The 17,196-nt window shown below is 48.7% G+C and overlaps 2 protein-coding genes across 2 annotated transcripts in view; one reads left to right on the forward strand and one right to left on the reverse strand.

Moving 5' to 3' along the window:
- LOC137356787 (ras GTPase-activating-like protein IQGAP1) overlaps positions 1-9,527 on the reverse strand; it is a 93,889-nt gene extending 84,362 nt beyond the window's left edge. The window contains exons 1-4 of the mRNA XM_068022547.1: positions 9,373-9,527; positions 4,117-4,216; positions 2,337-2,493; positions 899-976 (exon numbers count right to left, since the gene is read on the reverse strand). Of these exons, the coding sequence (XP_067878648.1) occupies positions 899-976; positions 2,337-2,493; positions 4,117-4,216; positions 9,373-9,415 (378 nt within the window). The 5' untranslated portion in view covers positions 9,416-9,527. The remainder of the gene's footprint in view (positions 1-898; positions 977-2,336; positions 2,494-4,116; positions 4,217-9,372) is intronic.
- Positions 9,528-9,797: 270 nt separating this feature from the next.
- LOC137356791 (tetratricopeptide repeat protein 24) overlaps positions 9,798-17,196 on the forward strand; it is a 52,761-nt gene continuing 45,362 nt past the window's right edge. Inside the window, exons 1-3 of the mRNA XM_068022560.1 lie at positions 9,798-9,916; positions 14,893-15,652; positions 16,358-16,573. Coding sequence (XP_067878661.1) covers positions 14,911-15,652; positions 16,358-16,573 — 958 coding nt within the window. The 5' untranslated portion in view covers positions 9,798-9,916; positions 14,893-14,910. The remainder of the gene's footprint in view (positions 9,917-14,892; positions 15,653-16,357; positions 16,574-17,196) is intronic.

Below are 17,196 nucleotides of genomic sequence, written 5' to 3' on the forward strand. Positions count from 1 at the left end.
CCTGTCTTTCGATATGACTATGGCAGCATCATCTTCCTTGATAAAGACAGATGCAGCTGCCATGCCTCTGCTTCCACGGGTAGGTCTTTTTTTTAGTGCCTATTTTGGCCCCATCTCTCCTCTTACTACCCGCTTAGTATTCATACGCCTATAAAGGATGACTGAATCTGCTTCTTACATCCTTTCATGCAGCATATTTCAGATCACAGCTCGTTGAGCAAAACAAAAAGATTCGCCACATTCAGTCCTTGGTCTTTTTGCCGATTATCTAACTGTGTCAAGAGTTCTGATGAAAGATCATAGATCTGAAATGTTCACTCTGCTTCTCACTCCACAGACGCTGCCTGACCTGCTGAGTATTTCCAGCACTTTCTGCTTTTATTTCAGATTTGCAGCATCTGCAGTATTTTGCTTTTATCTAACTGTGTCCCCTGGCTACTGACCCTTCTGCCAGTGGAAACAGTTTCTCCCGATTTACTCAATCGAAACTCCTCAATTTTGAACGCCTCTAATAAATCTCGCCTTAATCTTCTCTGCTCGAAGCAGTACAATCCCATCTTCTCCAGTCTCTCCACATGACTAAAGTCCCTTATCCCTTGTCCCATTCTGGTAAATCTCCTCTACAACCTCTCCAAGGCCTTGACATCCTTCCGACAACGCATGCCCAGAATTGAACAACACTCTACTGAACTCGAACCAGTGATTTGTAAAGATTTAGAATAATTTCCCTTCTCTCATATTCTGTGCTTCTATTCATAAACCCAATATTTTTTTATTTTAATAGCCCTATCACCTTTAAAAGATTTGCATATATTTAGTCAACACCTAGAAATCACAAAGCCCAATAAACATTGCAAATATCCAGGGAGAAATACAGAGGCAATATCCTGTACTGTACCGATGGGAGGGCGATCTTGGCCATCGCGTTCAGCCAATGGTTGATATTGTCCGTGTGTCTGAAATTCAGCCCAGTTGCCTGCACAAAAAGCACAAGTGGAAAAAATATTGAACTCTGTATGTTGGAATTCAGTGGAACCAACTGTAAGTGTTCCCTGTCTGAATTGAGGGTAAGAGAGGACCAGAAAGATGTGGCACCAGATTGAACGGGTGACATTAAGTTACTTTCCATTCTCTGGAACCTATTTCTGAGATTCAGAGATACGGCTACTATTTCAGTCATTACCTCTTTGTTTGTGTATCCACCTGGACTGTGAATGTTGGCAGGCTGTTTGACTATGGGAGGCTGGATGCTGAGTTCCACTTTCCGGGTGAGCGCACAGAATACTGATAAGATTTTTGCTGCCACTGCAGTGGAGATGAGCTACCTAAGCACAGACCAAGAAGTCCTTCCCTGTCTGTGGCTCAGTTCCACAACCGGAGTGCACTAACCAGAGACACTGGGGCACCAGTGAACACGAGCTCAAATCCCACCATGGCACTTTGCAAATTTGAATTCGGTTTGAAAAAGCTGGGATCAGTAACAGTGGCCGCGAAGCCGTCAGACTGTCGGAAAAACCTAACTAGCTCACTCATGCCCTTGCCTTCCTCACCCGGGTCTGGCTTCTGTGACTCAGGAACGTGGCTGACTCTTAACTGCAGTCCGAAAGTGGTCTAGCAAGCCCCTCAGTTTTATCACCAGTTTCTCTAGGGCAACGAATGCCAGCCTTGCCAGAAACATCCACATCCCGCGAATGAACTTCTTGTTTAAAAAGATTTTTTCACTAGCAGAATAGAGACTACAAGACTGCCGCTGCGCACTAAAGGACGGGAACGATTTACAATCTACGCCCATGTTAGAGGGTTTACAGAGGCATCCTCAATTGCGATGCAGTTGTTGCTATAAAATTGAAGACTTGGTTTTATACCCTGAAGCCACATTTGACGGGTCCAAAGAGAACCACAAGGCACTTTTAGCATACATTGCATGCTCTTCCCCAGGGAGAGGCAGAGCCCGACACGTGACGATCAAAAGCAGGCATGCAAAGTTCTGCTCGCTGGCATATAACTAAAAGCATTGGAAGGGACAGTCTGTTTTATATTGATTGAGAAATGGATAAGTCCTCAGTTAAGTCGGTTAAACTATTAACTCAGGTATACCAGACCACCCTTTTATAACACCTCTCAAGTACCACAGTTGATAGATACAATGCAGACATTGCACAAGAATATTCCAACACAAGACAGTACAGATTATAACCTGAGCTATTCTATCAAAGGCACTTGGACATATCCTATCAGTGTTTTTTTAAAATGGATGCATCTTCAGCATTAGCATTCTCTCGGGAACGGAAATCTGTCCATTACAGCAACATCTAGTGGTTTGGTATTCACCGTACCTTGTACCGCAGCTGCTCTCGGTCATAGATTTTCCTCTGCGGGACAATGTCAGGTGCAAAGCGATGGCCCAGTTTAGCCAGAATCACTCCATTCCTCAGGCTCTCCTCCAGGTCAGTGGTTGGTGGAAGCTCCTCGTCTAAGCAGGCCTCCATCCATCTAAAATCAGTCCCCAGAATACACAAACATAGGGTTAGCAGAAGTAAGCGAGCAGCCACATTGGGCGGCACAGCGGCGCAGTGGTTAGCACCGCAGCCTCACAGCACCAGCGACCCCGGCTTTGGCTCTGGGTACTGCCTGTGCGGAGTTTGCAAGTTCTCCCTGTGACTGTGTGGGTTTCCGCCGGGTGCTCCGGTTTCCTCCCACAGCCAAAGACTTGCAGGTTGATAGGTAAATTGCCCATTGTAAATTGCCTCTAGTGTAGGTAGGTGGTAGGAGAATGGTGAGGATGTGGTAGGGAATATGGGATTAATGTAGGATTAATATAAACGGGTGGTTGTTGGTTGGCACAGACTAGGTGGGCTGAAAGGCCTGTTTCAGTGCTGTATCTCTCTAATCTAATCTAAACAGCAAATCGAGAGGATGGGGGAGCGCTGAAGTGGGAGTGATCTAACACACCCATTAACAGCTCAGCATTTTCCTCAGGGGAGAAACTAGTTTATACTCTACATAGTTCGATTTTACCAATGCTCCTATTGGCAGTGCGTCTCTGAACTTTCCTCTCATCTGTAAACCAGGCAGACATAAGGAATTGAGAATTAGATTATCCTCCCCCCCCCCCCAATCCTGAAAGCAGACTCTTGCTGGCATGCAGTTCCATCAGTGACCTCCCACAAGCACCAACCTTCATTCCAGTGTCCAAACTACAAATTCGGATGCAGGAAGAGGAGGTCGGGGACCAATCACAGCTGAGCCTGATTCTGGCCACTCAGTCCCTTGAGCCCATTCTGGCCATTCAATTAGATCATGGCTGATATCCCTGATAGCCTTACTGAGCAAACATCTATCAATCCTGGGTGACTGATACCCCTTTTGCGGCGGGCAAGCACGGAGGGAATCACAATGTTGGAGGGGGCTGGTAATATTTGTATTTCCTCAGATCCAGTAGCTATTCAGATTGGCTAATGACACACAAGTACTGTAAAGAAAAGAAAAAGAACCTCTATGTCTAGAGCATCTATCAGGACATCTCAAAGCGCTTTACAGCCAATGAAGTATTTTGAATTGTAATGTGGGAAACGCAGCAGCCAATCAGCGCACAGCAAGCTCCCACAAATAGCAATGAGATAATGAGCAGATCATCTGTTTTAGGGTGTTGGGTCAGAGATAAATGCTGGCCTAGGTCACAGAGCTCCCTGCTCTTCCAATAGTACCGTGGGATATTTTAATCCACCTGTTAGGGCAGACGGCATCTTGGTTTAATATTGCAGCCAGAAGACGGCATCTCCAGCAGTAGCACTGAGTGCTGGACCAGAGGTGGGACTTGAACACGCAACCTTCTGATGCAGAGACAAGTGTGCTACCACTGAGCCAAGGCTGACACCTTTAACCACCTGTACACCGGGAGTGACTATGCTTCACCACATTACAGGCACGTACCCTCACACCACCAATAGAGGGGTGCACATTGCAGGAAGTATTTTACTTTCTCTCTCATTTACAGGCCAGTAATGTTCATCAGTTACTGACCCAGCTATCTATTAGCTCTGCTCGCTTCATTCCCAGGTCTGACATACTACAAGACAAGGCCAAAGACTGAGCCCCTGTGGAAAGCCAGCTCACCGTTTAGCCTCCTCCAAGTGACAGAGGTACTCGTAGGCAATGTTCTGTCGTCTGCGTTCGTCCATCTCTTCCGCAGTGAGGCGCTCGTTCCCCAGAGCATCTGTCAAAAGGCAGGGATACAAAAACACTCACAGCATTTGAGAGAAATGTTAAAAACACTCTCATCACAGCAACAAGCATATAATGAAAAAATAAAGACTTGCATTGCTATAGCGCCTTCCACAACCTCACGACATCCTGTGGTGCTTTACGGCAAATGAAGTACTTTGGGGTGTTGTCACCGCTGTAATGTGGGAAGTACAGTAGCCAATTTACACAGCAAGATCCCACAAACAGTGATGCGATAACGAACAGATCACCTGTTTGTGATGTTCTTCCAATAGTAGCCACGGCGTCTTTTAACTGACAGGGCAGACGGGGCCTCAGTTTAACGTTTCATCCGAGAAAGAGGACAGCTCCGACAGTGCAGCGCTCCCTCAGCACTGCACTGGAGGGGGATTGAACACACAAGCTTCTGATTCAGAGGTGAGCATGCTACTGCTGAACAGTCAATTATTCCACTGGTCATGTGCCACACCAGGTTGTATGGTACCAGCCTGGGGAGGAGGAGGAGGAGGAGGAGGAGGAGGACTGTCCCTGCAGTTTTGCTTGGCGCATCAGAGAGTCGCTAAGCCTAATACGTCCCTATAGAAAGAGAGATTAAACAGAGAGAAGCTGGCACTTTGCTACCCTTGAATGAGTAACTAAATGAGGACTAAAGGCGATTGAAACTCCACAGGGAGAGGAGGCAAAGAGCCAATTTTCTTGCTTAATAATTGTTGGAAAAAAATGAGACAATTTGTCAAATAAGGCATTACCTTCAAGGCTATAAGACCCTTTAAAGGATTTCTCAGGTGACAGAAATTCAGCAAACTTCAATGTCGTGCTTCTCCTGTTCAGTATAAACACCAGCACGGCATAGGCCGAATTCAGACATCAGACTGAAATCTCTTCACTGCATACAATGATAATTAATGATACAGAAGCCTGGCCTGGAAATTCCATTCTCTGCTATTTTAGTGGAGGTATTACTTTATTTTCGATAGAAATTTGTACAAATGCATTCGACAGTGTTCATGCTGGACACGTTCAAGGCAACACTTGGCACAGAATCTCCCACTGATCAAAAGCAGATGATCACAACATTTTTCCTAAGGTCATTGGGAAATCAGTCAAAAGAAAGGGAGAAATCCGCTTAGGCTAAGGTGGCAAAGGCACCATTTGCTGTAGATTCAAACTCCAACAACCAGAAGGCCCCAGGTCCAATTCGGTTTATAGTGAAGTAGCTGATTGCAGCCAAAGGTACTACAGTTGCACTCAGTACCCCTGAGCTTGAGCAGGGAAAGGAAAATCAACCAGGATTCCCATTCCAGATCATTATCCAGTGGCCCTTGCCGGAAAGCGTGCATGCGGGCTGTTGGGTGGTAACAATATTAGCGATGCACCCCAAGGCGAATAGCCTGTCGACGCGACTTGTCTACATGAGGAATGAGTACCTGGACAGGTACCAGAGAGCTGCCCCAACAAGAGCCAGCACCTTTGGCAAGGACAAGGAGAGGTAATTGGCCAAAAAGAAATCTGAAATGGAGCATTCCATTTACATAGCACCTTTAATATGGTAAAATATCCTTTTGCAGAAGGGAAAAACCAAGCAGCAAATAGGAGAGACGTATGAAAGCGGATGGAGAGATAGCAGGGAGTGAATTGCAGAGTGTTGGGGGCTGTGAAAATGGCTGTAGTCCCCCAGTACCGGAGGTGCAGAGGGAGGATGCAACTGGGGCCGATGCTGGAAGAGCAGCAACTGCACAGTGCCGCAGCAGGCTCTTGGAGATTGCACAGGTTAAACTGATTTCCTTATTGAATTTATTAGTGACTGTCTTATACTTGAGCTTTGGTATTCCCCACAAGCGGAAAAATCTTGTCTATGTCTGAAAACGTAGTGCTTACTGAGAAGACGCCAAGGCAACCCCAGTGTGTCATGCCTCAGGTACTTATTAGTTCCGGACTATAAAAGTGAACAGGAGGTTGGAAGACTGGAAAAAGGAGTGACAGGGTTTATATTCTGTCAGATGCACTACATTTGAAACCAATACAAGGGCAACACTTTCCAAATGAATGGGATTTGGCAGCTATGCACTAATCAGCGAGAAAAACAAATAGAATTATGAATTAACCGTTTCACTGAATCACTCTACCCAGGGGTGCACAATGAAACAGCTTGTTGGAAACGTTTCCCCAAAAGTTACCGGAATTAGCAGCGGAGAATTGAATTTCACTGAAGTTGACCTAACTCGGGGGCCTCAACTCTTAAAACGAATCAGGTATTAAGCGTTTGCCAAAAGCCAATGTTTACACACTGGGAGGGTGTGGGCCTGCTAGTTAAACACAAAAGTGAAGGTTTGTGAAAAAAAAGTGATGGCTGTAAACTTCTTTAAGCTACAGAAATAATCTTTTTATATATTCGGAAAATGCAAAAACGGGTCTGGAAATTCATTGCAGTTCTAAATCTGCATTTTAATACAGAATTAACAAAATAAGCATCCAGCACTTTGAAGTTTTCACAGATGATGGGGTGCAAGATTCAAATCACTTTCAATTTGATTTCGCTTAAAGGATCTGACAGCAGTTCTAGACAAGAAATCCACATAAGAACATAAGAACTAGGAGCAGGGGTAGGCAAATCAGCCCCTCGGGTCTGCTCCGCCATTCAATACGATCCTGGCTGATCTCATCTCGGCCTCAACTCCACTTTCCTGTCCGTTCTCCACAGTCCTTCAACCCATTACTAATTAAAAATCTGTCTATCTCCTTCTTAAATTTACTCAATGTCCCGGCATCCACTGCACTCTGGGGTAGAGAATTCCACAGACTCACGACATAGCAGATTAAAAATTTCACATCCGCACACACTTAGGAACAGGAGGCCATTCAGCCCCTTGAGCCTGTCCTGCAATTCTATTCAATCATGGCTCATCTGTATCTTAAACACAATCTACCTGCCCTGGTTCCATAATCCCCTTAAAACAACAAAAATCTATCATTCTCAGTTTGGAAATTTCCAGCTGCCCCCCCCCCCCCCCACCCTCCCCTCGACAGCATTTTGGGGGAGAGAGTTCCAGATTTCCACTCCCCTTTGTGTGAAGAAGTGCTTCCTGACTTCATCCCTGAACGGCCTGGCTCCAATTTTAAGGTTCTGCCCCCTTGTTCTGGACTCCCCCTCCCCCCCACCAGAGGAAATAGTTTCTCTCTATCGACCCGATCGAATCCTTTAATCATCTTAAACCCCTCGATTAGATCACCCCCTTAATCTTCTACACTGGAGGGAATACAAGCCCAGTCTGTGCAACCTGTCCTCGTAATTGAACCCTTATAAGTTCACTTGTCAATTTTTGCCATCATATTTATAATAAGGCTGCGTTTGCTGACAACATGCGCAAATGCAGCCTCTTCCACTGAAACGTCACTGTCTGCGATGGTTTCTGGCAGCTGCCAGTAGTAAAGCTCAGTTTATCACAAAATCCAAAACAAATGAAACACAAATGGCCTCATCGGCTGCGATCGCCACCTCCATCTCACCCCCAACAGTACCCTGCTCCCTCCTGCCATCACGCTTCTCTTTGCCGCTGCCTCCCGCAGCCGTCTTCTCGCCTCGCCACTTCTCCCCCCTCGGCCACTCGCTCTCCACTTCACCACCCCCCCCCCACCTCCCACCTTGCTCCTCTCTGCTCTTCTCTCCACTCCTTGCCCTGCCTAGCTTATCACTCACTCTCTCTCTTCCCCCCCCCACCCCCCACCACCACCCAATCACTTTCCCCATACGGGGAAGAAAGGTAGCGATCGGGGGAGGGAGCAGGGAGCAGAAGTGGGAGCGAGCGAGCGGTCCAAAGGTGGGTGGGGATGGGGTGAAGCGGAGAGCGAGTGGCCGAAGGAGAAGTGACGAGGCGGGGGGGGGGGGAAGCGAGCGGTGAGCAGACGTCGCAATACACGAATGACGCTCTCTCGCACACATTAGTCCTGGCAAGCGGGTGCTGACGTAGGCTTCGCTTGTGCAGCACCATACTGACAGCGAGTCTGTTCTGCGCATGTGCGAAGCTGGGAGAACTCTGGTGATGTCGGCGCTGGGCTGCGCTGTCAGCAGTCACTTTGTTATAACAAACTTGTCAAGCTCCCGCCGCAAAGATCATGCAAATAATTGGAAAGTTTGGACTGAGGTTCCTATTTAAATGGCTTCATACAGTGGCGCCACTGTCTCGTGCGAAAAACAGCACCTCCGACAGTGCAGCACTCCCTCAGCATACGTGCTCAAGTGTCTGCAGTAACGATGGGCCAAATTGCTTCTTTCTGGACTGTATCATTCTTTATATGATATTTTTTTTTTGCCTCCAGTGCTTTACCTGGTGACTCCTTCCACAGGGTGACTGTTGCAAAAGTGCAGAATACCCAACTTTTAAAAAAAAAAGAGAAAATTAGCTTAAGGGCACAAAACAGCGAGTCATAGTAAATGGTTGCTTTTCAGACTGGAGGACGGTAGACAGTGGCGTTCCCCAAGGGTCAGTGCTGGCACCATTGCTTATATATATATATATATATATATATATATATATATATATATATATAAAATTATAATTGGCGGGCAGCCATAAAGGCGAGGCGAAAATGTGGCGAGTCGAAGAGACTTAGTAGCTGGCAGGAAAATTCATAAATAGAGGCATTGAGAACAAAAGCAGGGACGTTATGCTGAACCTTTATAAATCACTGGCGAGGCCCCCCCCCCCAACTAGAGTATCGTGTCCAGTTCTGGGCCGAATGGGCCAGCTCGGTGGAGAGGGGGGCAGGGACTCGATGGGCAGAATGGCCTCCTTCCGTGCCGTCAATGTCCCTCGCAGGGTATATCCCCCCAAAAAAAAATCATCTCGCCTCCAACAGCCCGGCCAAAGACATTTAAACAAAAATAAATAAATAAATAAATCTGTTTTTTTAAACGCCCGAAATCATCTTTTGTTGGTCGCTCCCGGGCAACCCGGGAGGGTTGGTAACCCAACTTCAAGAGGTGAGTGCCCACTTCAATGCAACAAAGAGAGACACGGACAGCAGCTGGCGATGAAAATAAACCAAGTTTCCCACAATAATAATTATTATTATTAATTCTAGCAGGAATTAGTGAGGGAATTCTCCGACCGGCTTTTTGTTTACCAGGTTAACATCTTTTCTACTCACATCCACACAGGCGCTTCCCGCCCGAATCCACCTCCCTCTCCATCAATTTCACTTAATTAGGAATTTTCTGCGCAAAAAAAAAACAAAAATTAGAAAAACTTTCTTCTCCTCAAGCCAGCACAACTGTCGTCCCCGAAAGTGCCGCCAAAAAATCCCAACGGCCATTGGCGGCGCAGGGCCCGCTGGGGGATGTAGTTCGCAGCCGCCGGGCCCCCGGCTATTGGGCGCTAGGCGCCGGACTACAACTCCCGAGGTGCAGCGCGGGTGCCCGCCCGTCGCGGCGCCTGCGCCCCGAGGCGGGAGCGCTCATAGGCGGGGCCCCGCGTCAATCAGGCCGGGGGGGTGGGATTGGCCAATCGCCGCCCGCCTGGTGGGCGGGGCGCGGTTGCCATGTCAATGGAGGCACACAAAAGGGACATGTTGGAACTGGACACCCCTGCAGCTATAAGCAGAGCCCTGCTGATGCAAAAAGGGCTCATTTAGGTGTTATTTTTGTCCCAGAAGAAGGAATTCTCTCTCCCCACCCCCCCACCCTTCTCCCGAGGTAAGACAGGAGAAAGAAGTGTTGCTCTTTTAGTGTGCAGGGGAATACAGTTGTGTTCCCCCAGGGCTGGGGGGGGGTCAGTGTGAGCTACATTGCTGCTTTTTGGTGTGTCTTGCTTTGAATTTCCAGCACAGTAACAGGCCGCTGGGCCCCACTGCACCGCGCCGGTGTGAATGCACCACAGGAGCCTCCTCCCACCCCTCTGCAGCTCAGCCCACCAGCATATCAGCAACTTGCATTTATATAGCGCCTTTAACCTAGTGCAGACCCTTCAGATCTGACACCGAGCTACATGAGATATCAGGGACAGGTGGTCAAAAGCTCGGTCAAAGAGCTTACTACTAAGGGGTGTCTCGGAGGGCGGGGTGGCACGGAGGGATTTAGGGAGGGAATTCCAGAGCTTGGGGCCCCAGGCAGCTGAAGGGACGGCTGCCAAGGGCAGGGCGACAGGAATCGGGGGACGCGCGCAAGAGGCCGGAATTGGAGGAGCGCAGAGATCTCGGTGGGTTGTAGGGGCTGGAGGAGGTGACAGAGATAGGCAGGTGAACATGGAGGCACTTGAAAACGAGGACGAGAATTTAAAATCGAGGCGTTGCCGGACCAGGAGCCTGTGTACGTCAGCGAGCGCGGGGGTGGGGTGATGGGTGAACGGGACTCGGTGCGGGTTAGGACACGGGGGGGGGGGGGGGGGGGGGGTGGGGGGCAGCAGAGATTTGGATGATGTGAAGTTGACGGAGGGTGCAATGTGATAGTTGTAACCTCACAGATCTGGTATCCTTGTAAATTTTGTAAACCTGCGTCACCATCCTTTTCAGAGACCAGAACTGTGCATAGTACTCTACGTATGGTCTAACCGAAGTTGTATAGATGTAACTTCCATGCTTAACAATGCTACTCTTCTAGAAATGAACCCCGGTGTTGTGTTGCTTTTTTGAATCACCCTGTTAACGTGTCATATTAATAACCCGGACTTGGGTGGACAGGACATCATTTCAAAGATGACACAAAGCTGGTAAATGTAGTAAACATTGAGGAGGATAGTAACAGGAGGACATTGGTTAAACGGGCAGACGCATGACAGATGAAATTTAATGCAGAGAAGTGGGGAGTGATACATTTTGGTAGGAAGAACGAGAAAAGGCAATATAAACTAAATGATACAATTCTAAAAGGGGTGCAAGAACAGAGAGACCTGTGTGGGGCGGGGGGGGTGTATGTACACATATCTTTGCATGTGGCAGGACGAGTTGATAAAGCCGTTTTTAAAAAAAAAAGTACGTGATCCTTGGCTTTATAAATTGAGGTGTAAAGAGCAAAAGAAAGGAATTAAATAACTCCACCTTCCCACCGACCCCCGATAACCTTTCACCCCCTCGCTTATCGAGAATCTATCTACCTCTGCCTTAAAAATATTCAAAGACTCTGCTTCCACTGCCTTTTGAGGAAGAGAATTCCAAAGACTCACGACCCTCTGAGAGAAACAATTTCTCCTCATCTCTGTCTTAAATGGGCGACCCCTTATTTTTAAACAGTGACCCCTAGTTCTAGATTCTTCCACAAGGGGAAACATCCTTTCCACATCCACCCTGTCAAGACCCCTCAGGATCTTATATGTTTCAATTAAGTCGCCTCTTACTCTTCTAAATTCCAGCGGATACAAGCCTAGCCTGTCCAACCTTTCCTCATAAGACAACCTTCCCATTTCAGGTATTAGTCTAGTAAACCTTCTCTGAACTGCTTCCAACACATTTGCATCCTTCATTAAATAAGGGGACCAGTACTGTACACAGTACTCCAGATGTGGTCTGTATAACTGAAGCATAACCTCCCTACTTTTGTATTCAATTCCCCTCGTGATAAACTATAACATTCTATTAGCTTTCCTAATTACATGCTGTGCCTGCATACTAACCTTTTGCAATTCATGCACTAGGGCACCTCTGCATCTCAGAACTCGGCAATCTCTCACCATTTAGATAATATGCTTCTTTTTTATTCTTCCTGCCAAAGTGGACAATTTCACATTTTCCCACATTATACTCCATTTGCCAGGTCTTTGCCCACTCACTTAACCTATCTATATCCCTTATGTCCTCTTTACAAGTTACTTTCCTACCTATCTTTGTATCATCAGCAAATTTAGCAACCATACCTTCAGTCCCTTCATCTAAGTCATTTATATAAATTGTGTAAAGTTGAGGCCCCAGCACAGATCCCTGTGGCACACCACTCATTGCATCTTGCCAAGCAGAAAATGACCCATTTATGCATTACTCTCTGTTTCCTGTTAACTAGCCAATCTTCTATCCATGCCAATATGTTATCTCCTACACCATGAGCTTTTATTTTCTGCAATAACCTTTGATGTAGCACTTTATCAAACACCTTGTCAAGCCTGCTCAACCTTCAACAGATCATGGCTGATCATCTACCTCTATGTCATTTTTCCTGCGCTATCCCCTTATCCCTTGCTGTCATTAGTATCTAGCTATCTATCGATTTTGGTCTTGAACATACTCAATGATTGAGCTTCCACAGCCCTTTGGTGTAGAGAATTCCAAAGATTCACCACCCTCTGAGTGAAGAAATTCCACCTCATCTCAGTCTTAAATGGCCTGTTCCTTATTCTGAGACTGTGTCCCCTGGTCCTAGACTCACCAGCCAGAGGAAACATCCTATCCACATCCACCCTGTCATGCCCTGTAAGAATTTTGAACGTTTCAATGAGATCACCTCTCATTCTTTGAAATTCTAGAGAATGGTGGACAGGCTTTGGGGAGTCAGGAGGTGAGTTACTCACCACAGGATTCCTAGCCTCTGACCTGCTCTTGTAGCCACAGTATTTATATGGTTACTGCAGTTAAGTTTCTTGTCAATGGTAACTCTCAGAATATTGATGATGGGGGGATTCACCGATGGTAATGCTGTTGAATGTCAAAGGGAGATGTTTAGATTCTCTCTTGTTTGAGATGGTCATTGCCTGGCACTTGTGTGGCGCGAATGTTACTTGCCACTTATCAGCCCAAGCCTGGATATTGTCCAGGTCTTGCTGCATGTGGGCACGGACTGCTTCAATATCTGAGGAGTTGCAAATGGTGCTGAACATTGTGCAATCATCAGCGAACATCCCCACATCTGACCTTATGATTGAAGGAAGGTCATTGATGAAGCAGCTGAAGATGGTTGGGCCTCGGACACTACCCTGAGGAACTCCTGCAGTGATGCCCTGGGACTGAGATGATTGACCTCCAACAACCACAACCACCTTCCTTTGCGCTAGGTGTGACTCCAACCAGTGGAGAGTTTGTAATGTAGGAAACGTGACAGCCAATTATCACACAGCAAGATCCCACAAACAGCAGTGAGATCATGATCCAGAACCAACTACTTGTAGTGATGTTGGTTGAGGGATAAATATCAGGCCCAGGATACTGGGCAGAACTCCCCCACCCCCCCCCCCCCCCCTCCTCCGGTCGTCTTCCAATAGCGGCCGTGGGATCTTTTACAACCACCTGTGAGGGCAGAAGGGACCTCGGTTTAACATCTCAGCTGAAAGGCGGCCCCTCCGACAGTGTGGCACTCCCTCAGTACTGGCACTGGGACTTTCGGCCTGGGTTATGGGCTTGAGTCTTCGGAGTGGGGACTCAAACCCACGATCTTCTGTCTCAGCACTTCCACTGAGCCACGACTGACACCCGCTCAGAATGCATTTGGGATGGGGGTACTACTCCTGGATGGTTCAGTGGGTAACTGCACCACCCGGTGTGGTATTAAAAAGAAACAAGAAGGTTCCAGGTACCCCTCACCCTGCCATTAGCTGCTGCCCGATGACACTCGAGCTGACCTCGGGTCCAGTAGGTTACAAAGAGCAAACAACCTTAGGGCAGCACAGTGGCGCAGTGGTTAGCACCGCAGCCTCACAGCTCCAGCGACCCAGGTTCGATTCCGGGTACTGCCTGTGTGGAGTTTGCAAGTTCTCCCTGTGTCTGCGTGGGTTTTCTCCGGGTGCTCCGGTTTCCTCCCACAAGCCAAAAGACTTGTAAGTTGGTAGGTAAATTGGCCATTATAAATTGCCCCTAGTATAGGTAGGTGGTAGGGAAATATAGGGAGAGGTGGGGATGTGGTAGGAATATGGGATTAGTGTAGGATTAGTATAAATGGGTGGTTGATGGTCGGCACAGACTCGGTGGGCCGAAGGGCCTGTTTCAGTGCTGTATCTCTAAACTAAAAAAAACTAAACTAAACCAGCCCGGGTCCCCCTGCCGCTGAAGGTTACCCAGCGACCTTTCCTGGGAAGGGCGTGAACGTTGCCGGGGCAGGTTCAGTGTTGATTCCCGCCGCAGTCGAGGACCAGTCCTGCTCTCCTTGATTAAAATGTTGGGGGCGGTCTTCTCAGATTGCTCTCTTGGTAAATGGATCGAATGTCAGCCGTGGCTCAGTGGGTTGCACACTCTTGTCTTGGAGTCAGAGGTTTGAGGGTTCAGGTCCCCCCCCCACTCCAGATCTGAGCCCAAAATCCAAGCCAACACTCCCAGTGGCAGTACTGAGGGAGTGCTGCACTGTCTGGGGTGCCGACTTTCAGATGAGACATTGAACAATCTGCCCCCTCTGTAAAGAGATCCCATGGCCACTATTGGAAAAAGAGTGGGGTGGGGTACTTCTCCCCTGCTGTCCTGGGGCCCAATATTTATCCCTCAACTAAAAAGACTTGCTTTTCTATAGCGCCTTTCATGACCACTAGATGTCTCAAAGCCCTTTTACAGCCAATGAGCATTGCTAGAACAGATGATCTGGGTCGTGATCACATTGCTGTCTGTGGGAGCTTGCTGTGCGTGAAATCGGCTGCTGCGTTTCCTACTTTACAACAGGGACGACACTTGAGAAGTCCTTCATTGGCCGTAAATTGGCGAAAGGCGCTACAGAAATGCAATTAAGCTTTGTACTCAGAGGGTTATTGTTCTGTTCACTCTCGGTAGGTCCAGTCCGTGGCGTCGATGTCTTCCGAGGTGGCCAGTCCAATGGAGACACCGTGTGCCAGCACAGCCCGGCCCGAAACCAAGAGGAAGAGCCCAAGGAGGAAGAAGCGGCAGAATGGACGTGAGGCGGCTGAAGACGACCAGGACTCACTGGAAGTCCAGGCCGAGATTGAGAACCTCACCAGAGCCGGGAGCCAGGCTCTGGCTCAGGAGCTTTCCGAGGAGGCGCTGGCTGCTTTCAAGAAGGCCTTCCTCATCTCGCTGGACGTGAGGGAGCCGCGGGTGAGGAGGGCCTGCGCCTTCAACCTGGGGGCCGCCTATGTGGCCTCGGGGAGGCCCGAGAAAGGCCTGGACTTCCTGCTGCGGTCGCAGCCGGCCGAAGGCGGGGAGAGGCAGGGCGACCTGCACTTCAACCTGGGGATGGCCTACGAGGGGCTGGGCGACCCGGAGAGGGCCAGCGAGAACTACCAGCAGGCCTTGGCCCACTACCAGAGCCAGCAGGGCCAGGGCGAGGCTGACACCCGCATGAAGCTGGCCGGCTGCCGGGCGCGGGCCGGGGACCCCGCCCAGGCTGGCCGCTGCTACTGGAGGGCGGGCCAGGCCTACCGGCAGGCCGGGAGCCCAGATCTCGCCGCCATCGCCCTCAACGAGGCTGCTGGCCACATGCTGCGGTGCCGGCAGTTCACCGCAGGGGATATCACCGAGGTGTTAAATGAATGCCGGAGCATCTGCGGCAACATCCAGAACAAGGGCCTGCTCGGTAAGTGTGCTCAGTGAGTCACTCTTGAGACGCCTCTTTCCCCCCATATCACTGCAAATTTTTCCCCTTCCAATATTTATCCAATTCCCCTTTTGAAAGTTACTATTGAATCTGCTTCCACCGCCCTTTCAGGCAGCGCGTTCCAGATCACAACAACTCGCTATGTTAAAAAAAAAATTCTCCTCCTCTCCCCCTCTGGTTCTTTTACCAATTATCTTCAATCTGTGAGTCTCTGGTTACTGACCCTCCTGCCACTGGAAACCGTTTCTCCTTATTTACTCCATCGAAACCCTTCCTGATTTCGAACGTCCCGATTAAATCTCCCCCTTAACCTTCTCCGCTCTAAGGAGAACAATCCCAGCTTCTCCCAGTCTCTCCACATTAATTGGAGTCCCTCATCCCTGTTCCCATTCCGGTAAATCTCCCTCCGCACCCTCTCCGAGGCCTCAACATCCTTCCTAAAGTGCGGGGCCCGGAATTGGACCCAATATTCCAGCTGGGGCCTAACCAGGGATTTATAAAGCTGTGGCATGTGATTTTGTACTCTTGTCTCTGTTGATGGAGGTTTAGCACTATTGTTGGTGTTTTATACAAAGCTTGATGGCTGGACTGTGACAGACTGTTTCGAAACAAACCGCTCTGCATCGCTGTTTTATAGATGTTCTCATTTCACTTTCCCATGGACCATGCTTTTCTCTTTGCCAGGGAAACTCTACAATGACATTGGGCTGAGCTACTCACAGCTAAAGATCTTCTCGCTGGCGGCCGAGTGTTTCGAGCTGGCCCTCCCCTACTGCCAGCGGGACAGGTCGGAGCAGCGGAAAGAGGCCGTGGTCCTTCAGAACCTCGGTGCCGTCTACAACACCACGGGCGACTACAGCAGAGCCCTGGACTTCCACCAGAGGGCCGCGGCCTTGCATGGTGAGGGACACAGTGACGCAGGGATTAAGGGTTCGAGAACCAAGGCAGGGAGATGGAGTTAAGATACAGATCAGCCCTGATCTGATTGAATGGCGGGACAGGCTCGAGGGGCCGAATGGCCTCCTCCTGTTCCCATGTTCCCATTCCTGTCTAAGTACCCCAGGCCTATTCCAAGAGGGAATACTCCCGCTGAGCAATATCCCTTCAATTATCTCTTTGCAACATTCGCTACACCTTGAGTTCTGTATTCAGTTTTGGCCATGGTGTCATGAGGGAGATGTCAGGCCCTCGGCGCGGTTTAACATCACAAGAATTTGTGGAAATCTAGGACTCTTTTTTTTTTTTTTTCCCCCAAAATGTTGAGGATACTGAGGGTCAATTAGAGCTTCCAATAGATTGGTAGATTCTTGTTGGATCCGGGTATCAAAGGATATGGGACAAAGGTGGGTAAATGGAGTTGGGTCGCAGATCAGCCGCGATCAAATTGAATGGTGGGGCTGATCCCCAACATCATGAGAGGAGGTGTGCAAGAGGCTGCTTTATGCAGGTACACGTGATACTGAGCAGCACTCTGGTTTAGAACTAAACTGAGAAAGTAGGACGTGGGATATGAAGGTAGCTCC

Source organism: Heterodontus francisci, chromosome 46 (genome assembly GCF_036365525.1).
Source record: "Heterodontus francisci isolate sHetFra1 chromosome 46, sHetFra1.hap1, whole genome shotgun sequence".
NCBI classification, from domain to species: domain Eukaryota; kingdom Metazoa; phylum Chordata; class Chondrichthyes; order Heterodontiformes; family Heterodontidae; genus Heterodontus; species Heterodontus francisci.